At 36.7% G+C, this 23,862-nt stretch overlaps 1 protein-coding gene across 2 annotated transcripts in view; it reads right to left on the bottom strand.

Annotated features, from left to right (window-relative positions):
- The window catches only part of NALCN (sodium leak channel, non-selective), a 280,091-nt gene that overhangs the window by 18,257 nt on the left and 237,972 nt on the right, over positions 1 to 23,862 (bottom strand). For both annotated transcript variants that reach the window (XM_059995484.1, XM_059995483.1), the window contains 9 exons: positions 23,082 to 23,186; positions 19,952 to 20,058; positions 10,156 to 10,276; positions 9,973 to 10,071; positions 6,553 to 6,646; positions 5,937 to 6,043; positions 5,657 to 5,731; positions 4,842 to 4,961; positions 793 to 861 (listed from right to left, as the gene is read on the bottom strand). In XM_059995484.1, the coding sequence (XP_059851467.1) occupies positions 793 to 861; positions 4,842 to 4,961; positions 5,657 to 5,731; positions 5,937 to 6,043; positions 6,553 to 6,646; positions 9,973 to 10,071; positions 10,156 to 10,276; positions 19,952 to 20,058; positions 23,082 to 23,186 (897 nt within the window). The remainder of the gene's footprint in view (positions 1 to 792; positions 862 to 4,841; positions 4,962 to 5,656; positions 5,732 to 5,936; positions 6,044 to 6,552; positions 6,647 to 9,972; positions 10,072 to 10,155; positions 10,277 to 19,951; positions 20,059 to 23,081; positions 23,187 to 23,862) is intronic.

The following is a 23,862-nucleotide window of genomic DNA, read 5'->3' on the forward strand; positions in this document are numbered from 1 at the left end:
TTCCTATCTGGTATTAAATTTGAATTTTATTAAATACCATTAGACCTAAAGAAATTCTGCTCATATTTCAAACTTCAGCCTCTTTAGCCAAATTAATAAAAGTTCCACCACAATATTTTAAGCCTTCTATTTTTCTCTTCTCTTCCTCCCTAACTCTTTATTATACAGGCTGTGCATTTTTGGCCAATAGCAAGCAGACCCAGGATTCTTCCACAAACAGACGATCATAAAAACAAAACTAAACGATGGTAAAATACCAAATAACCATCAAATATTTACCATACTGATTATGTGGATATATGGACCCTACATGAAATAAAGTTAGTAACAAAAAAGAAAACAGTGCTGTAAAAAATGAAAAATATATGTGGAATGTATTGAACATTAACAAAGAACATCAATAAATCTGGAATCATAGGATCATGAATATTTGTTAAAGATTATTCTTTGCAATAAAATTATTTAACTTTATTAAAAATAAAAACAATAAAAATAAAGAAGCATTAAGAAAGACCATTAGTCTTTGCTTTTGTGCCTGACATTTTATCTCTAGTTGATGATTGAGTTCACTCAGAAAATTAGAATAACTAAAATAACACAAATGTCAGGAAACGACTCACAAGACAATTAAGCTACCGACTCATTTGATTATTTGCTCATTTTGACTTTTGATGTCTAGGAATTTGTTAACTCCAGCCCTGGAGACCCAGAAGGGCAGCTAAAGTCAGTTAGTCATCACTCCTTTCTTCAGTGTACACATGACCTATGACAGCATCTTCACAATGTACTTACATGCTTCCCGCAGATAGAGAAAAACCGGAAGACAATCACACACGCACCCATCATGTAGGTGTACGCGTTCTGAAATTTAAACAGAGGAGAGCCTCTTGCAATTTGCACGAAAAATCTTGTTACAGTTCCATTTTTCATTTTAAGTCTTCTGTGAAGTCTACTGAATAATGAGTTTAATAAAATGTGAAAATTCCTCTAAGAAATGTATCTTAAAAAGGTGCTGAAAAGGTCACTGCCAAACCTCATGAATAAATATTAGCTATAAAATCAAATCTTAAATGAAACTTTCGTCTCTGTTTTGCTCAGCTGAATTCTGTATTTTAAAACTTATTTTACACAAAATAGTGACCAGGTCCTTTGAGGAGCGAGAAAACCCTAGGATAACAATGCAAGCGAAGAAGTCGAGGGAGACAGGAGATAAAAGAATCCTGGCTTCCTTCTACAACCAGAGGGGGTGCTGGTGTTGGAAAAGATTGCCAGGGGTCAGTTTCAGCTTCCTTCTCTCTGAAGGAAGCTGAAGCCGGCCACATGCACATTCGTCTGAGCTGATTTCAGAGAAGTCCTCCCTCTTGAAAACACATCCAGCTCTTCCTTCAAGTGTGTGATTGGCAGCAAGAGATGACTCAGTAATATCTCTTGCATGGATACCAAGGGGGAAAGGGGGGTGGTAGGAGGAATTGGGAGATTGGGATTGATACATATACCCTATTGATACTATATGTAAAATAGATATCTAATGAGAATCTACTGTAGAGCACAGGGAACTCTACTTAATGCACTGTGGTAACCTAAATGGGAAGGAAATCCAAAAAAGAGGGGATATATGTATATGTATAGCTGATCCATTTTGCTGTGCAGTAGAAACTAACACAGTATTGTAAAGCAACTATACTCCAATAAAAATTAATTTAAAAAAAAAAGAGAAGACTCGGTGTGCTCTATGACTAAGAAAGCTTCATCTGAGAACAAAGACCCCACCGGTTACAAGTGCAGTAACGACAGTGGCATTAAGCTGATGCCAAGGCGTGATTATTCCCTGGGAGCCTTGCTTAGTCAAATGACAACAGTCACAGATGGCCCCCAGGAAGGGAAGATCCTTGGTGAGATGCAAAGAAATGAATGTGTCTGCACAGAAGCATCTTTGGATGGGAACAAGGACTGCGTCTTCTTTCACAACAGTCCACTGCAAAATAGAGTGGAGAAGGAATGACCTTCCAGGACCACAGGTTCTTGGTGAAGAGCAGAAGCAGTCAGGCAGAGGCAAGCTGGCCTTTCGGGTATGTGATATCCTCTTTGGGGACACCCAGAATTAGAAAGTTTACTCATTCTCCTGTTTGGGCCGAATAGCTTTTGGCTACAATTTGTCTAGAAAAAGATACAAACACGGGCTTTGCTGCTCCTCTTTTCCATGTTAGCTCAGAGCCTATTGTAGATACCGTCTCTCTTTGCATTCTGGAAGGGATGACATCCCACAGCTTCTGAGATGATGGCTTAATCCTTTACCTGGACTACAAGCTCCTGAAAGGTCTGACACCTCTTACCCAGCCAGATCTTGTACCACGTTCCCCTCGCTCCTTCTACTCCAGTCATACTGTCTATCCTCCCGAACCCTCCCATCATAGGGACAGCTGCCTGGAATGTTCTCCCCTCACCCTACAGACTGATCTCAATCATCACTCCCTCAGGGATGCCTTCCAGGATCTCTCTGATGACGCCATCGTGCACTCTCCTGTGTCATCACAGGGACACGTGTTTCTCCGTCTCCCTCACCATAGCTGTAATTCTCACTGACCTGGGGGCATTTGATGAATACCGATCTAACATTCCAGGCTGTGAGGTTCATGAGAGCAGTGACTGTCTTTGTTTTTGCCCATTACATTCTTCTCAATTGCTGGCACGGTGACGTGCAGCTTTTTAGTGCTCTGGATCCTTTGTCGTTTAAGGAAATGAACTGGGGTGACAACTGTTTTAAGGACACTCAGTATCTTCCTGAGCACAGCAATTTCATCCTAAAGCAAAGCCTTTGTGGTGTGTAAAGGGGTTCTCTGTGTTAGTGTAACTGAGCAGGACCCTATGGGGCCTTCCCGTAACAGAACCTCCTGCCCCCCCCAGCCCATGTGCTCTGCCTGACTCCTGTCTGTAGAAAAACTTTAGCCAAAGAATAAATTTAATTGGAGAAGTGAGAAAATGCAGAAGCAAAGGAAAGCAGTCAAACAAGACAAAGTAATAATAGTTTAGCCATTAAACAAAGTCAAGGACCTTTAGTTCCTCCTCAAGGGCTATAAATAATATTCAGGTCACTATATGACCAATTTCAAGATGATTGTCAGAGCTGACAGTGCTGTTCTGCACATAGCCCCCTCCCTCAACCTAGACAACCCTGAAACTCCCTTTTAAAAGCTCTCGCCCCCGGCTGGCAGTGGGGAGTTGGTTCTTTGGGACATGAGTCCCCCTTCTCCCCAGATTGCTGGCCTCCTGACTAAAGCGACCTTTCCTTTCCTACCGACACTTGTATCTCGAGTATTGGCTTTTATTTGGCACCTATGTGGCAGCCAACATGGGGCTGGAACCCATGAACCCATGACCTTGAGATTAAGAGTCTCATGCTTTACTGATTGAGCTAGCCGGGGTCAGTAACATTAGGGATTATTTTCCTGCATGACTCTAACACTGGAGAGGATGGGATACTGGACAGATGAGCAGGGCAAAATAAGCCCACCCAATTACTTTTGGGTGGGATCAAGGAAGACTAAAGAAGAAAGAAAGAAATAATTTATAATAATGTGTTATGGGGGTGGTGGTGGGATGAACTGGGAGATTGGGATTGATATATATACACTAATATGTATAAAATAGATAACTAATAAGAACCTGCTGTATATAAAAAAATAATGTTATGGGCTTGTATAATCTTTACAGTTAGAAGTAGTTCACATACTTGACCTTCATAATGCGCATATGGACTAGGTAAATTATGAAAATATATTCCCAGTTCAGAGCAGGGAACAAAAGATCACTGAAGACAAATAACTTGATTGAAGTGCTGGATTAGGAACCAGGTCTTCTGTACCTGTGCTGTCCACCATGGCAGCCACACGTGGTCAGTGAGCATTTGAAATGTGGCCAGTCTAAATTAAGATGTGCTGTCAATGTGAAATAGGCACTCAAAGATTGAATACCAAAGAAAGGGTGTAGCCTCACTCCTTCATAATTTTGACATTTCTGACATATTGAAATGATAATGTTTTGGAAATGGTAGGTTAAAAATGTATTATTAAATTAATGTCATCTCTTTCTTTTTTTATCTTTTTTATATGTGGCTCCCAGAAAATTTAAAATAACATCCAGGCCACATTTTATTTCTATTGGACAACACAGCTCATGATCACAATCAAGTACACCTATGGTGTAGAGTCTGAGCTGAATGGAGGGTGGGGAGGCTGAATGCGTTTTAGGCAGAACAATGAGAACTCAGGTGTTGAGATGGGGAATGATGGCTTTCGAGAAATGGCAGCCGGGTGTCTGGGAGAAAATAAGGCAGCAAAGTATCAGAGAATCATACTGTGAAGCCCTAATTATAATGTAGTGGCACGGAAGCTACACTTCCACTCAGAGAACTGGGTTCAGGTCCTCTGATTCTGGCTTGTGTGTGAATTTAGGCAGGTCTCTTCATCTCTTGGTTTCCATTTCTCTCTGTCTCTCTCTCTGTCTCTCTCTCTCTCTCTGTCTCTCTTGTTTTTTATCCTTTGAGAAAATGAGGGTTAAACCAGAGGATCTTGAAGGACCTTCTCTTTCTGGCTTGCAGGCTCTAGGACTCTGAGGGGTCAGCTTTTGTCTGCGTGAAGAGTGCGAGTGTGTGCACACATACACGTGTGTGTGTGTGTGTGTGTGTGTGCAAGCATGTCCGAGGGTCCGTCATGGTCAAGGCTGAATTTTAGGGAGGTTAACCTGACCCTTGAGAGTAGGCTGACCTGGAGTGAGATGAGACTGGAAACAGGGTTACCTGAACTGAAATTACCAACTAAAATAAACTTTAGTGATGCGCTTACCAGAAGGGCAAAGTGAAGTACCACCCAGACAATGCCGAGTGACGTCACCAGAAGATCGTACCTATTTCTTCTGCTTTGCCAGAAGCCGGCAGGTGACATCGCTATGATCTTCATTGTAACCTGGGGAAAAACAATGAAGACAATGAACTGAGGCTGAGTGTTCAGCATATATTTAAATGTACTAACCTGAGGCACATTATTTTTTTAAAGGATGTAGAAACCAAAGAGAAGAATTTATTACTGATGTGTCTGTGTATATATGTAAATCTATATTCTCCACACTCTTTTCTCCTTTTTCTACGACTAGTTCTGATAGCAAGACGTTTTTCTTCCTCAAGTAAAAGACCGTAGATTTTGGGAAACATCAGCCGGTACAGGGTAAAATAAAAATCTGCTTGCATTTCCAAGAAGATTGCACTGGAAAGCAATGTGACGTGGACCACATATTAAAATAATCTTGTCTGGGCCAACTCCCTCTGCCACCACATTGTAATTTGAGTCCCTGAATTACAGTGGTTTGTGCCGTTTGCTGTAAATATTTGAACTCACATAACTAGACAGGCCAACATTCAGATACAACGTCAACGGCAGTTAGTAATTCTTGCCGTTGGAAAAATGGAAATATAAAGTGAAGTCTTTGTTCAAGTGAAGCAGAACAGCCTGAAAAGGAAGTATACTAAGAGCATTCTGTTCCCCAAAGAGGACTTCAAAAGCAGCGGGACGCGGAGGTGCAAGGAAGTGCCATGGAAGGAGGACGCTGTTTTGCTTTAAAATGTGCACTGCAGACCCCAGCACCAGCTGGCTCATTACTGTACCTCCAGAACAAAGATGAACGTGAAAACGACCGACATGGTTGCCAAAGGAACAGTCACTGGGTCCTCGACGTCCCACTGTAAGAGAGACAGCACACACGTCTGTGCCTGCATTCCATCAACATGGAAAGACTTTCCCCCTCTTCCACCCATCTGAACATGACTGTGAATTTAAATTTTTTTATAAATGTAGACTGTGAGTGGACATGGCTGCCTGCAATGTTCTTGGACCCACCAATGAATAAAAAATTCATTCCCAGAGTGTTAGGGTGAAATAGAGTACCTTGACGGACAGCAACACCGACTGGGCCAGGACGAGTAATGCAATTGTCCTCTTAAAAAATGGATGCTGGGTTATGTCATACATCTTAGCTCTAAAACCATCATTATCTGAAAAGAAAGGTTTAGGCAAGGGCATTTTAGACATCGGTCACATTTACGTTCTTGCCTTTCATTTTCTTTAATGCTCGTCTTAAAACCCATTACATTTTTTTTCCTCCTACAGTTCAATCTACTGTGAAGTGTCTTGCAGGAATGGCTGGGTCTGAATATTTAAAACGACGGTGCATGACACCGTCTGCACTGGAAGGAGATTCGCATCATTCAGTTTCTGTCAGTTTAATACATTTCACTCATATGTTTAAAAGGCAAGCACAAATATATTTATTTAACAATTCATTTTTTCATTAAGGCTTATCCTGAGAGCACAGAAGCACGGCCTTTGGGTGGTTGATTTTAATAGCCTATGGAGAGATCTGTAGTTTGGAGCCTGTTTTTATATTAACTTCTGCACAATCGCCTAGTGGCCTCATGATGATTATTTTAATTGAAATCTTAGACTCCTGGGGAATCATGAACACTAGTGCCCAACATGAATAAAATCAGAGCATCTTTGATACCCGGGCGAGGTGGCAGATGAAGAGGCTGTGCTATCTTCAGGCGGCTCTTCAAATCTTCCCATCTTCTCTGATCTACAGTCAGCAGAGCCGTCCCCTTAATAAACAAAGGAAAACAGAGAAAGACATTTTGTCATGTGCTCCACACCAAGGACATCGCAAATGCGCTGCTGACACAAACAAGATTAATGTGGGTTTAAAACAAAGATATTCTTCCTATGCCATGGTGGTTCGATAAACAGGGTCAGAATTCTCAAACGTGGTCTTGAGAGAAGTTCCAGAAAAGAGGGCCGGGGGTTCAGAGAAGATTCAGCAGCCTTCAGTTGGCATCTTTGAACATGTATAATATTCAGGTTTGGGAAAATCTAAAGAAGGTTTTCTATATGATTAGATTTTCTAAAAGAGATACTCTCTAACAGTGGTTAGTTTCCTTTCATAGTAGAAAAAGCTGCAGCAAAATGATAGCTTATCAATGCTGCTGCTTCTGGTTAAGGCTATTGTGTCTTTTTAGAAATCATTCTGTTACATGCAATCGTGAAACTATTTTTAAGTGGTATGAGGTCAGAGAATTGCATATTTAAGAAATTTGTGCTGTGACAATTGGTTAAATGAGATCAGATATTCTTTGTTATATAATAGAGCACATCATTAAAATGCACTTGAATATATTACATTACATTTCATTACATTATATTACAAAGGCAGAAATATAATTTAAGAAACTGGGGAAAAAACCACCTCCCCTCTCCCATCCTGCCTTTCCTGACACAGAGCTAACTATCTTTCAGGGGAATGTCCTCCTCACTATGTTTTCAGACTTTGGCTGCTTATGTATATATAAATATACAAGAATGTGTTTGTTTTTAAATTTATAAATTTCTGTAATGGTATCTAGCATGTGGGAATTTACGCAGTTTGTTTTTTACTATTTTTTTTTTTGGCCGCGCCCCACGTCTTGCAGGATTTTAGTTCCTCTACCGGGGATCAAACCCAGACCCCTGCAGTGGAAGCACAGAGTCCTAACCACTGGACCGCCAGGGAAGTCCCCAGTTTGTTTTTATCTTCATTGAAAATTACATTTTCCATACAACTAGATACTAGATCTGATTAGTTTATTTGAACTGATCACACAGTATCCCACTGTACAAATATGTCAGAAGTTATCATTTTAGGTTTATGGACTATAAACGATGCTGCAATAAACCCACGGGTACTGTCTCACGGTAAACATCTTGCTCTGTGGTAAATCTCTAGGAAAGGAACTGCTGGGGTCTCAGAGTTTACACATTTCCACACTTACCAGAGATTTCCAAGGTGCTATCCAAAGAGCAATAACCAAGAAAATTGGTTTCATTCTACAAGTGTTCCCATTTCCTTATATTCTTGCCAATACTTGACTTTATCAGACATTTTAATTTGGTCATTTGATGGGTGTGAAATGTATCTGATTTAGTTTTAATATTAATGAGATGAAACATTTTCAATGCATATATAAGGTGATTCCTGTGTGTTCCTTCGTAAATTGCCTGTTCATATTCTTTGCTCATTTTTGTATTTGGATATTTACTTTTTGATGTTTTGTAGAGATTCTTAATATATTCTGGATACTAATATTTTGTCAGTTATGTGAGTTGTAAATATTTAGTCTTAGCTTGCTTTTTTTTAAAAATTTTGCTTAGTGTGTCTTTTATCATTCAGAAACTTTTTCTTTTAATGTAATCTGACTTATAAATTTTTTTCTTTATGGATTTCACTTTGTGGTTAATGTCAAGAACTCTACAACTACTCCAGGGTTAAAAGCACATTCTCCATGGTTTAAAAATGGTTTAAAATTTGCTTTTCATAGCTGGGTCTTTCATTCATCTGGAATTTATTCTTGAGTATGGTGTAAGGTAGAAATGTCAGTTTAATTTCTGAGACCTAGACAATCAATTATCCCAGCACCACTATGGATGGTCTCAGCTTCTCCACTGACTTGTTGTGCTACTTCTGCTTCATATACACATGGGTCCCTCCTAGGGCTTTCTGTTCTATCCTGTAAGCCTAACTTTCTATCCCTGTAACAATTATGGCACTATTATACTTACCATAGCTTGTTTTTTCCACATTTTTGTTCATGCTCACCCCCGTAAGACTCTTATCAATCTAATTTATTTCAACAAACCAGTTCTTCTCACTCTTGAGCTTTTCTATAAGTTACTTTGTTTTCTATATCACTAATTTTCTGTTCTTTTATCTGTTATTTTCTTCCTCCCATTTTCTTCTATTTCACTTTGTTGCTCTGATTATAATTTATTGATTTGTGTATTTGGCATGTTAATCATCACTATTTGATTATTCTCTAACATATACAATTAAAAGCTATAAATTTCCATCTAATTACTGATTTATCTATACCTTGTGAGTTTTAATGTGATTTTTATAAATGATTTATCTAAATGCTTTGTGATTTTCTATTCTGATTTCTTCTGTAACTCAAAAATTACTTAGAATGCAGTCTTAATATTTCCAAATTATGGGGAATTTTTTGCTATGTTTTAAAATTGTGATAGAGAACATGTTGTGTACATTATCAGTTCTTTGGTAATTATTGTTTTATGACTTTGTAGATGATACATTTTGTACTTGAAAGTAATACACAGTCTCAAATTGTCAGAGACCTTTATATGTCCATTGGACCAAACGTCTTCATTGTGTCAAATCTAACATGTTCTTTTTGTTCTGATTTATGAGTTTCTTAGAGAAATACATTACTATCTTTCATCGGATTTTGGATTTGCTAGCTTTTTAAAATAACTTGGTTAAATATTGCTTTGTGGGCTTCCCTGGTGGCACAGTGGTTGAGAGTCTGCCTGCCGATGTAGGGGACACGGGTTCGTGCCCCAGTCCGGGAAGATCCCACATGCCGTGGAGCGGCTAGGCCCGTGAGCCATGGCCGCTGAGCCTGCGCGTCCGGAGCCTGTGCTCCGCAACGGGAGAGGCCACAGCAGGGAGAGGCCCGCGTACCACAAAAAAAAAAGAAAAAAAAAAAAAAATTCTGAGTTCACCTACTGAGTTACACAGAAGCAACCAATTTACACTTAGTGAAAGGCATATTACCTGCAATCAGTGCATCGGTTTCAGCTACTGTATTTTAATAACTTGCTGCACATCCTTTCAATGTGAACAATAGGAGATGCGTTTTTCAGTCCTCAGCAAATTAATGACACCATTACCAAAAGAGGAAATTTAGCAAGAGAATTGTGCTCTGAAATAATGTGCCTGAAAGGCAGCAATGAGGTAGTTTGTAAAATAGTTATAGAGATTATTTACACCGGTCACCTTACAGTTTAATGCGACTGCACACCGTGTGTGGAAAACGGAACTCAAAATGAGTGGCTAGGAAAGAATAAACGCTGCGGAATTCAAACCAAGTATTCTTACCTTGTTTTCATTGAAATTAGCAATAACTACTCCAACAAAAAGGGTCAGTCCAATCATGCAACCCAGGAATACGAAAACATGAATATAGATTCCATGCATCTGTATAAATGAAAAATACGGTTATTCATCAAAGCCAATGAAAGCAGCTGTGGTAACATTCAAAGGATTCCAGTGCGTGCTTACCGGACCCACACGATGAATAATAACATCCCTCACTTCCACCCAGCCTTTCAAGGAGAGAACTTCAAACAATGCCAGCATAGCATTGCCCACATTGTCAAAATTAAAGTTCCGAGGATTCGCCCTGCAAGTCAGAAAGAGGAATGTTCCGTGGAATTCCAGTGAGAAGCACCCTGAGGCAGTATCTATAACTCTTTCCAATCTTGGTTGCAAAGTATAGGCACTTGGAAGGTAGGTTCGATGGCATTTGTTTGCGAACTCATAAGAATGCATCAATGTGTTAGAATTTATTAATTATGCAGTTAATTATTAGGCAATGATGGGGTGTTCTCAATCGAAAACAATAAAATGCTATGTCCCTCGACTTCTAGCTCCAGAGGTTCTGCAATGTTTCTGACTGGTCCTGATTAGTATACTGAGGACTTTCTGGTTAGATCTTGTGCAGGAGATTCTTACAAAGGGGCCTTGGAGTTTGGATGTGAATTTTGAAATGGTTTTACATTAGAAAACCTTCCTAAAGGCATGAATTACAAATCCTGGTGTTAGTACAGAAAGTGTAAAATGAGTAGAATTTGGCCACTTAATTCTGTGTCATCACGTGAGCAGCATGCTGTGACCTAGTGATGCCTTAGGGGCTCCTGAGGTGACACATACCCTATGGGTCTCCAGATCACCCCCTTCCAGGTGGGTGTTTTTCTCTCATTAACTCCAAATGTTCTCAACAGATACTTCTTGTAGACCCCAGTGTATAGTGTGCTGTCTACTGCACAGTTAACTCCTGAGTTCTAAAACATTTTGGACTCTCTATTTTTGGGGGGTCAGGGGATGTCTCATTTCTTATTTTTCTGACATGTGTATACTTTTTTCTTTCCACTAACATCTTTCTACTACACTGCATCTCCCCTAGTCATTACAGGTCTTAGCTAACATATTTGTTAACAGAAGAAGATGTCAATGTTTTTTTTTAAATCCCCCTTTTCTGAGGCTATTTTAAATAATTAAAAGATTTAGACAACCAAATGCTGAAAAATCATGACTATCAACACATTTCCTGAATTTGATGACCTGAGCTCAGGATTATTGACTAGAGTAGGCCTACTGAAGCCTAGCTGAACTATATTTTGATAATTTTTTTTTCTTGTTAGCACATTTATCAAAAGTTAACCTTCACAGGAGGCAACATTCTAGGGGGAATCCAGTTTAGTATTCTTCTACCACCTTTTATGGTTTTCAAAACTAGAGACTATCATGAGATATACTTTTATAAGTTTTCTTTTTTTAACACTAAATATGTGGGAATCTAATAAGAAAACATAAAACTGAGACTGACTTATTTTTAAAGGTTTAAAGCTGATTGGTAGAAATGTTTTCTATATAGTAAAAAAGCCCCACTCAGAAATTAATATTTAGGGATTCTGATTTATATTTTTTAAGTATGAAAAACAAGCATATTCTCTTGTATTTTTCCAACAATCTTTCCTTTTGGGGGTTTCAATTAAATTTAATATATTTTACAGCAGACAGACTCTGTAAGGATTCTACAGATGCCACAATTTTCTTGAATAAGGATTTTTTTTTTTAAACCAAGTGAGTCAGCTCTCAGATCTGATGTTGAACTTTCTTACCCATCCATTTTCTTTATGTAAAAGTGCTTTTTTTAGCTGAATTTGCAGCAACCCAAACTATTCTCATGTTCCACATCCTTTAGAAGTTAGAATATGTTAAAATACACTTTCAGGCTAAAGCAAGAAAAGTAAAATGGAGAATCATAGACTTAAATTGCTGGAAGAATATACCACATTAAAAGTCTCAGTTTTAATCATATTGGATATGTTTATGCTTTGTTCATGATACTAAAATTGGAAGGTTTGAAACTTTACCAATAACTACAGAGGACTTCAACAAATCCCAAACACAGTCCATTACTGTCATTTTTCCTGTTGTCCTCCCTTGATCTGGAAGGCTATTTAAATATTATCTTTTCTGGTTAATTTTTAAAAGATTACAACATTGTCTATCCAATTCAGAAAAATGAAGAATCAGTTCTGACCTCACAATCTGAGTTTTCTGCCTCCCAGTGACAAGTGCTCCAGGGACCCCAGGTCATGATAAGGAGAGCTGCTTCTCCTCTGGGAAGATGGGGGTGCCATGGAGGAGAGGAATCTAGCCTCTGCCCTGGGATGTGGAAATGCAGGGGATAACATGGGCCACAATGGTACCCTGTATCTTACACAGCTCTGCCATCTAAAGAAATCAGATACTAGTACTTCCTGGAATGCAGACTGCTTTTTGCCTCACTCTTTGGTAATAGCAATTTGAGTTTCCACAGCCTGCAACAATCTTACCTCTGCCTCGCCCCTCACTCTCACCTGCCCATGGCTCCTCCCCCTTTCACCTGCCTAATTCCTATTCACCCTTCAAGAGTTAACTGGGTGTCTTCTCCTCTAGGTCCTTCTCCCTGATCCAGTCATTGTTTGGATTAGCAGCCTCTGTCCTGCGTGTACCACTGAACCCTTTGCCTCTCCGTACCCTAGAATCAGAGGCTGATACATCATGGAGCAAAAGAAACTTAAAGGTAAGCCTCAGGGCCCCTCCCTGACACAGGTCCCTTCCAAGACTCAGGAAGGGGCCCAGGAGTGAGTTCACATAGTCATATGTTTCTCTTAAACTTAGAAAAGCAAAGTAGCTTTATATTCTTTTTCTTAGAGAGTGTACCCAAATTGTTTGAGCCTTAGACTCGACAAAAAAAATCTGATCTCTTTCTGCCTAGAATGTATCGCAGTGTAATTTGAAATTACCTACAGTTAAGTTTCTGGTGAACTTAAAGTGAGTTTAGGGGCTTATTTATGTAGCATTAAAACTTCAGCATATTGTATTAAATTATTTAAAATTTTATTTTCTGTTTTCCATTGGACTTCTAGCTCTTAGGGGTCAGAGGCCATAGCTTGTTCCCAGTGACAGCATTACTCCTGGTGAAGAGTAAACACTTAGTAAATATATTTATTGTAAAACTGAATGCTTTGTTGATTTCTCTCCCATGCATTTCCTTTTCCTAAATCCCAGACCTCTGCTTAAGACAAAACACACAATACTTATAATATATGATATGTTTAATCCTTTTTACCAAGGTTATTTTATCTCATCAAGTCTGAGTGATTTGGAGGAGAATGAATGTATTCATCTGAAGAGAGAATGCAGAAGCCAGACTGTCTCCTGAATTAGCTAGTGCATATTTATGTCCTAATTATAATCATCATAGCATTCCTCTAGGCTAATTCCCAGATATAAGTTATTTTCTTAATCATAAATTAGCCAATATAAAATTACAAAAATTTCAGCTGCTAACTCTTGACGAGATTATTAGAGAAACAAAACGTGAAAATTATCATGGTTACAGTTGACATTTATTTGATGAAAGATTTATATTTCACTAAAACTAACCCAAGTCACAATATTCTGAACAAATGGGAAAAGCTATTGTGATAACGTTCAAGTGATGTCCCTCTGTTTGCTTGTGCTTTTAAAATGTCATTGAACTTGAAGTCCTTAATAATAGCTTACATAAAACATTACATTTCAGTTAGCTGATTTTACAATCTTAGAGAGCTGGTTTTATGGAACAGGTTGAACGCTGTAGGGTCCAACCGGAAACAGCTTACTCTCCTCCTAATGCTACCTTCCAGTGCATCCTACTTGCTTCCTGACACCTTGGGGAAAGCCCAGAGCTTTTCGGTATATAGTCAGCCTCATTCTAAAATGCCCACTGCATTCAAACCTGTACCAGGATCTCACCCTCAGCAGCTCAAGCCTGACCCGTGGTCTGAGGAGGGAAAAAGAGTGTCAGCCACTCTGGCCCACTCCTCCTCTTGGTGACTGCCTGGGTCTTACAAGAAGGGGTGGGATGCAGCTGGGGTCAGAGACGTCATATCTTGTGTGTCTGACTCCGCTGGACTGTGGCCATTGGCGCTCTCCTCACAGCAGCCGTTGTTCCTTCACGGAGCTCATTTAGGTGTTCCCAAGAAGCACTCCATGTTTGAACAGTGTTTCTAGCTTCTGTGAACTTGGCACTTGAGCATTTTTCCCACATACAGACGCTGGACGCACTTTGTTCCAGACACCCGGTAAGATGCCTGAGTCACTCTTCCTGGCCTCGTGCCTCCCTCGTCCTCCCCCGCACCTTGAGATGAGCCCTTTTCAGGGTGTGCTTTTCAAATACAAACCAACTAACTCAGAGTCCACCCCCTCCCCCACCACCAATCACCTCCTCTATCAGGCTGTCACACTCTGGGCCACCATCCACCTGCCCGAGTCACCCCAGTGCCAGGTACCAGACCACAATGGATGGCCTCTATGCTCTAGAGCCCATTACAATTATTCAAACTAGCCATCTCTAGGCCTGCTTGCCCTGCCTCACCCGTTCCTTCCCAGGGAAACCACAGTAAAGGCTCTTGGCCCCAGCTCTCCCCACCTCTCTGCCTGCTGACCCACACTGGTGCTTCCCCAGGTGGCCCCCCGGGGAGTGGCATGCCCCCTCCTCTTGGGAACGATGAGTAGCAAACTGTCTTTTCAGTGGTAGTGCTCTCGATCTGTCGGCTTTACTGTACCTCACATTTTCTATGACTACACTCCCCAGCATGAGGATGCCCCAGTGTGTTCTTCCTGCTATGAGTGTAGCCTCTGGGTGATTCTCAGCTCCAACTCCTGGAAACGTTCCCACAGCTTCTTCCCATAGGGGCACCCTGTCTGCAGCACACAGCCCTTTGCAGCAGGGTTCCAACAAGAAGGCTCAGGTCAGGTGGCCCTTGGCAGATATGACGTGGCCCTCCAGAAGCAGCAGATCACCCCGTCTTCCCAGATGGTGATGAGCAGCTTGCCCACAAGAGCCTCTCTTCTTGCCTTGTCAAACTCTGATATCAACTGGTCCTTCCAGGGGTCCTCGTAGGAGCAGGAGAAGCGCCGTCCACCTTTCCCCACAGGGAAGGCGGCGTGATGCCACAGCTCTCTCTGCTCTTGACTTCATTCACTACCATGATGTTATCTTTGAATGCAGTGCTTTCTTTTACAGGAGCTGGGTGATGGATGATGTTTTAGTAAGTTCTGATGGGATTGGTTTAGTTGGCCTCTTTAGAATGTCAAGATACTTTAATCTCCCCTGGGCCTCAACTTTGAGACTTTAGACAAAATCCCAAAAAATTCTGGAATAAAAAACCTGATGTCCTGATATAAGTAAAGTATTTACAGTATAATAATGAGTTTTACTCTCACAACAAAATAAACATTTTATGCTTCTTTAATTTTTTACTGTAATATAAATTAGACTGCTTTTCTAGTTAACACTGGGATAAAGATATTCCCATGTGTTATATACTTCTCTACCCATGCTCAAGCCTCACATCCAAAATTAATCTTTTTTCCACAGTTCTTTGGTATTAAAAGAAAACCAATATAAATTGTATTGAATTGTTTATGAAAGTGAATTTCATATTAGAGAAATGCCAAAGCAGGTAAGAATGAGTCCTAAGGGTACAACTGGGTGAAATGCTATTCCTTTTAAAGAGTTTTGACATTTAGTAGAGAACATCAATTGTGACAAAAGCAGAGCAGTTACTGTGGTTCACTCATTATTCTAAGAGGTAAAAATGAAATAAAAAGAAAACAGATAATGATTTAAAAGGACAAATGAAGTTGATGGAACACTGTGCATCAGTGAAGCAGATTGAGAGATTTCATTCATAGTCATTAGGGAAATGGTTGAGAAAGAAGGTACCAGATACTTCTGGCTTTGATGTAAAATGCTTTGAAAACTTATTTAAAAAAATTTTTTTAAAGAGGCAGTTAGATAAAATCAATTGTGTTACTGATTATTCCCTTCCAGGAGTTCAACAACAAAATCCTTCAATGTAAATGGGTTTTAAAATTGAAATAGTTTTATGATTTAGGCTTCTCTACAACTGTTATGAGGACATCAGATCTTCCTTAAAGATATAAAGCCAGTATGAGTTTAGTTTTAATTTGATTAAAATTGTTAAACTTTTTAAATATTGGTTTAAAAGCTGAATTGAGATTTGATTTAAAATTGATAGAAAATCTTTTTTCTTTTAAGCCTCACTAATTTTTATTGTAAAAAATTTTTATTTTTATTGAAGTATAATTTACAATGTTGTGTTAGTTTCAGGTATATATATATATATATATATACACACACACATATACATGCTTCAGCTATAATATACATATATATACACACACATATATGTATACATATATAAACATATATATATTTATATTTATATATATAAATTCATATATATATAAATTATATATAAATTCTTTTTCAGATTCTTTTCCATTATGGTTTATTACAGGATATTGAATGTAGTTATCTGTGCTATACAGTAGGATTTTATTTTTTATCTATTTTATATGTAGTAGTTTGTATCTGCTAATCCCATACTCCTAATTTATCCCCCCCATCCCCTTTCCCCTTTGGTAACCATAAGTTTCTTTTCTATATCTGGGAGCCTTTTTCTGATTTTTAAGTAAGCTCATTTGTATCAATTTTTTTTTAGATTCCACATATAAGCAATATATGATATTTGTCTTTGACTTACTTCACTTAGTATGATAATCTCTAGGTCCATTCATATTAATATATAATAATATATAATATTAATATATAATATATATTATTATATATCAATATATATTAACATATAATAATATATATTATTATATATTAACATATAATAATATATAATATATTATATATATAATATTAATATATAATATATAATATTGTATATATTATATATAACATATTATATATAATATAATATAATATATATTATATATTATACATATATTATACTATAATATATATTATATATTATATATTAATATATTATATATGAATATTTATATATAATAATATATAAATACTAATATATATAAATATATGTATAATATATATAATATATATAATATAATATATAATATATATTATATATAATATAATATATTAATATATTACAATATAATTATATATATTATAATATACATATATTAAATTAGTATTATATATCAATATATATTATATATTATATTATATATATTATATATAATATGTTATATAATATACAATATATTATATATAATATATATTATATATTATATATAATACATAATATACAATATTATATAACATATATAATATATGTTATATATAATATATATCATGTGCTATATATAATATAGAACATATAAATATATATTAATATATAATATATATTATATATTATATAAGATATTTATATATTATATATAATATATATTATATATTATATTATATATTGATATATATTAATATAATATATGTATAATATATTATAATATATAATTATATTGTAATATAATATATATTATATATAATATTGTATATATTATGTATTATATATAATATATATTATATACAATATATTCTATATTATATAACATATAATATATATTATATAATAATATATAATATATATTGATATATAATATTAATATATGTATATTATAATATATATATAATTATATTGTAATATATTAATATATTATATTATATAAAATATAATATATATTATATATATTATATATTATACATATATTTATATATTAGTATTTATTATATTATATATAAATATTAATATATATTAATATATTAATATATAATATATATATTATAGTATAATATATATGTATAATATATATATTATATAATATATTATATATATAATATATATTATATTATATATAATATATTAATATATTACAATATAATTATATATAATCATATATATTATAATATACATATATTATATTAATATTATATATCAATATATATTATATATTATTATATAATATATACAATATCATATATAATAATATATAATGTATATTATATATTAATATATATTTATATGTTCTATATTATATATAGCACATATAATATATATTATATATAACATATATATGTTATATAATATATGTTATATATAATATATGTTATATATAATATATGTTATATATAATATAAGTATATATAATTATACATATTAAATATATATTATAAATTATATTTATATTTTATATTATTATAAGCCTCACTAATTTTTAAAGCTATGTGAGTCCAGATACATACTTTAAAAGTATTAGAAAAATACTGCAGTGATATTTCATTATATATAATATATAATATATATTTATACTATATAATATATATTATATAGTATATATCATATATTATATATGATATATAATATTATAAGATATATCATATATGATATATAATATTATAAGATATATCATATATGATATATGATATAATTATATAATAATATATAATATTGATTTGTAATATGTATTATATATTATATATATTAATATATAATATATAACATATTATATATATTATATTACTATATTATATTATAGATAATATATTATCCATATTATATATTATATTATGTTAATATATCAATATATATTATATATTATATATATTATATATAATATATACAATATTATATATAATATATAATGACATATATTATATATTAATATATAGTATTATATGTTTCTATATTTACATAATATATAATATATATTTAATATATATTATATATTATATATATAATTATATATATATAATAATATATATATTAAATATATATTATAAATTATATTTTATATTATTATAAGCCTCACTAATTTTTAAAGCTATGTGAGTCCAGATACATACTTTAAAGTATTAGAAAAATACTGCAGTGATATTTCATTAGTTTCATGAAGCAACCCTGGGACTCAGTGTACCGCTTCCTCTCTTATTTATCTTATTTCTTTTATTTATTTATTTTGTTTTTGTTTTTGCGGTACGTGGGCCTCTCACTGTTGTGGCCTCTCCCGTTGCGGAGCACAGGCTCCGGACGCACAGGCTCAGCGGCCATGGCTCACGGGCCCAGCCGCTCCATGGCATGTGGGATCTTCCCGGACCGGGGCACGAACCCGTGTCCCCTGCATCGGCAGGCAGACTCTCAACCACTGCGCCACCAGGGAAGCCCTATTTCTTTTATTTTTGCATCCTATTGTAATTCAGTGCTTTGCCTTGCATTACTTAAAATTACTTTAAGTAATTCTAGCAGAACTACTTTTAGTTTCATGCCATATTATACTGCTTTAAAACCTTATACTATATATACTTATATAGAACATGGATGGACCATGAAGGCACATTGTGCAAGTGAATAAGTCAGACAGAGAAAGACGAATACTGTATAATCTCACTTGTGTAATCTAAAAAAACAAAACAAAACAAAAACAAAAGCAAAACCCCTCCGACTAAACTCATAGAAAAAGAGATCAGATTTGTGTTTACCAGAGGTGGGGGGAGGAGAGGAAGTGGAGAAAGGTGGTCAAAGGTACAAACTTCCAGTTATAAGACAAATAAATACTAGGGTTGTAATGTACAACGTAGGGACTATAGTTAACACTGCTGTGTGATACACAGGAAAGCTGTTAAGAGAACAGTAAGAGTTCTCATCATGAGGAGAATTTCTTTTCTTTCAGCTGGATCTATATGAGGTGATGGATGTTAACCTATTGTGATAATCATTTTACAATATATGTAAATTGAACCATCATGCTGTTTGCCTTAAATTTATACAGTGATGTATGGCAACTATTTCTCAATAAAACTGGGGAAAAGCCCCTTATACTGACAAATATAGCATTTTTCATGATATTTTTCTGATATGCTTACCAAACACGTGGCACCCAAAATCCAGGTTTTTTCTCTCCAGGTCTTAATTTTAAATTTAAGTTCTTGGACACACTTACATTAATTCTGAATATTCCATTACAGTCTTCCTAAAACAGGAAAAAAAATAAAAGGAGGAGGAAAAGAACCTGGTCAGAAAATGAAGTCAGAAAAGATAAACGATAAGAAACATTTTTTACATAGAATGACAGAGGTCTTTTATATAACAGCAGACATGTGCATAGCTACTCAGCAAATAGTAAAAAAGACTTCAGAGATAAGCAGGTGAAAGTTGATGTTGAAAATGTTAGTGAGTGGGCAAAGGATATGAACTGACATGCCTCCAAGGGAGAGATACAAATAGCCAATGAGCACGTGAAAAGGTGCTCAGAATCATTAGTCATCAGGGAAATGCAAGTCAAAACCACAATGGGATACCATTTCCCACTCACTAAGAAGGCTTTAATCAAGAAGTCAAATAGCAAACTCTGACGAGGATGTGCACAAATCTTAATCCTCATACTAGAATCCTCATACACTGCTGGTGGGAATGGAAAATGGCGCAGCCACTTTGGAAAATAGGGTGGCAGGTCCTTAAATAATTAAAGAGTTACCACAGGACACAGCAATTCTTCTCCTAGGTATCTACCCAAGAGAAATGAAACATATATTCACATGGAAATTTGTACATGAATGTTTATATCATTATTATTATAAATAGCATTATTTACAATAGCTCAAAGGTGGAAACAATTCAAATGCCCATCAATCAACAAATACACAAACAAAATGTGGTCTATCCATACTGTGGAATATTATTCAGCCATAAAAATAATGAAGTACTGACACATGCTACAACATGGATGAACCTTGAAGATATTATGCTAAGTGAAAAAGCCAGCCATCCAACACCACCTATTATACGATTCCATCTGGAGACATGGCACCAACAACTCGAGCTTCATGGCCTTTAAATGTGAGCTGTGCCAAATGCTGGGGTATCTAGTTTCCCCTTTTCCTTGGGTTTGTCTCTTCTTTTATAAAGGTAAACTGAAGTATCCCCTTCATCCACATGACACACTTGGCTTTGGCCTCTTATGTTAGGACTAGAAAAGAATTCATCCAAATACAAAGACACGGGCCACTTCTCACTATGCCAATTTGTTTTGCAATTATTCTGCTTGTTCCTGATGCTCTTTTGATGGCTAAGTTTTCTTAGACTTTCCTTACGAGCTTCCCACACAGACCTCATTGTTCTGTGGAAAAGAATAAATGCCTCATGGTATCTGTCTGTCTGTCCACCGTGTGCCCTCCGTCCCCTATACAAGTCATTACGCTTTAGCTTGGGCTGGGTATGAGCAGATAGTGCAAAATCTCAAGGCTCTTAGGCCATTATTACTCCCCCGAGTCATCCACTACTCCTACGAGGCTTCATCTTGAAACGTTATTATCTCTCTGGCCTCTGTTCAGGGTGGACCTAAAATAACCCTTCTTTCCTTACATAAGCCTGTGGACTAATGCATCAGCTCATTATTACTGCCTTCATTTAGCTCATTTGGTACACCATGACCTTTATACCATGTTCCCTGCATGTCTTGTCAGGTTTATCAAAATTCCTGGAACCTCTGGGAAGGGGAGTTAAAGGAAGCAGCGACCCGAGCGATACCTTGTGAAATAGCGTAAGGTCTGCCCATCCTAAGTTTGTCTCTTCTGCTCTGCCTCTTCCTGAAAAATCTCATTATTAACATGACTGATAATGTATTTTGACTGGACAAAGATGTTACCTGTATTTTCTAAAAATTCGAGAGCTACTAAGCTTTATAATTAGAAGCCTCAAAATGTAGAAATGTCATAGTAGTATAAAATTTATATTAGACAGCCATGTTTGCTGGAAATATGGGAATAAGTGTTTTAGTTCCGCTCTGGTAGCCCTTTTGGAAACATGCATTTTAATGAGACTTAAGCATTATTTTACCTGGGTGGAAGAGGAAATACTCTTGCTAGTTTATACATCAGCAGAACTGGGTTCACTCCATTAACCTACTTGTAACATCGGGCAGGATTCTAAGAGAATGGGACAGTGGGCGATGCAGCAGAGATTGGCTAATTATTAAACAAACCCCGCCCCCTTTTCTACAAAATAAACCACGAAACTACACATCACGGTCTCACATCAGTCTGGTGAGGCCACGCTCTTGCCAGTGGAATGTGGGATGAAGACAGATGTGTTGCTTCTAGGCTCTGCCTGTAGTCCTCTGAGAGAGAGATGGTTTTCTGTTCCTAACTGCCAGCTAAACAGAGAAGACTCTGAAGACAGCAAAGGCTAGGGACACAGGACAGAGGAGGCATGAGCCACTGGGTGGTCATTTGGAGGAGAGCTGCCTGAATTATTCAACATGCAATAGAACATTCAGCTACTGACATATTGGGGCTATTCCAGAAGCTAGCCTCCTCTTATAACACCGGCCAAAGAAAGAGAAAGGAAAGAGTAGAGGGACTTCCCTGGCGGTCCAGTGGTTAGGACTTGGCACTTTCACTTCCGGGGCCTGGGTTCAATCCCCGGTCTGGGAACTAAGATCCCACAAGCCATGCAGTGCGGCCAAAAAAAAAAAAAAAAAAAGTAGAATCTAAAGTATTCAAGCTTGGTTCAAGCTTGAATCTTAGTTGTCTTCATGGGGGAGATTCTGGGCAGCTAAGAGCTAATGCAAGGCCCTGACTTCCTAACAGGAATGTGGAGTGGATAAGTCATACGAAGGGGTGTGGAAATCAAACTCTGCCCTTTGTATTTTGGGGGAGCTGTTTGCTGATATGAGTCTCAGGTCACAGCAGAGGCAGGATTACGTTAGGGAAGACCTAAAGGGAAAATCTGCACATGGAATCTTGGGTGACTATATGGAAGATGTCAACAGTGGCTTGACCTTGGAATAGGAGGGAGGAACAGGACTGTCTGAGATGTGTTTTAATCTTATAAACCTTTACCAGCCAGAAGAGACACACTGCCTGCTTTAAGCAGAGGGAGTCCATGGGAAGAGTATTCTTAGAGTTCTGTTCTCAAAGCAGCCTCAGCACATGGCTACCCAGGGATGGTAAATGTTCTTGATTTTCATCCCAAAAGACAGAAAGAATATCTTACCCTTCTAATAATGTTGGGATCATTGCACTTGGCCAGTTTTCCAGCAAAGAGCTGAACTCCAAAGCTTGCAAAAACAAGCATTAATGTCAGCAAAAGAATGGAGACCTGAAAGAAATGGGTGAGACAGCAAACCTCTTGGTAAAAAATTATAAACAGTAGGTTTGGTTTGAGCAGTGATTATGAACAGGACTTTTAAGATAACATCGTATGAAATTCACAGTCTTTGGATGCTACTACCTTTTAACTTCTCCCCCGCAGGTCATTCAGTTAGTCTAGCTGGAATGTTAAAAGAAGGAAATTAACAACAGGTTTTGAATTTTTTTTTTTTTTTTTTTTTTTTTGCGGTACGCGGGCCTCTCACTGTTGTGGCCTCTCCTGTTGACGAGCACAGGCTCCGGACGCGCAGGCAGCCGCTCCACGACATGTGGGATCCTCCCGGACCGGGGCACGAACCCATGTCCCCTGCATCGGCAGGCAGACTCTCCACCACTGCGCCACCAGGGAAGCCCGGGCTAAGGTGTTTTTGACATGACTTGGACTTTTCTGATTTTGAAATCAACACTTTGCTTTATTTTATTTAATGGAACAAAAGAAAAATGTTGAAATAATTCTCTTTCCCAAATTTTCTCAAAATGGATTCATGTGTCTGTTAGCAGAGCCTACGTAAGGGGGAGAGTGGCTTTGCTTTCTTGCAAGCATGAGGGCTCAGGGCGTATCAAAGTGCCACACACAGAGGGTGTGAGATCAGAGTCTTGAGAAGCAAATCTGGTAATTGCCTTGT

Source organism: Delphinus delphis, chromosome 18 (genome assembly GCF_949987515.2).
Source record: "Delphinus delphis chromosome 18, mDelDel1.2, whole genome shotgun sequence".
Classification (NCBI taxonomy): Eukaryota; Metazoa; Chordata; class Mammalia; order Artiodactyla; family Delphinidae; genus Delphinus; species Delphinus delphis.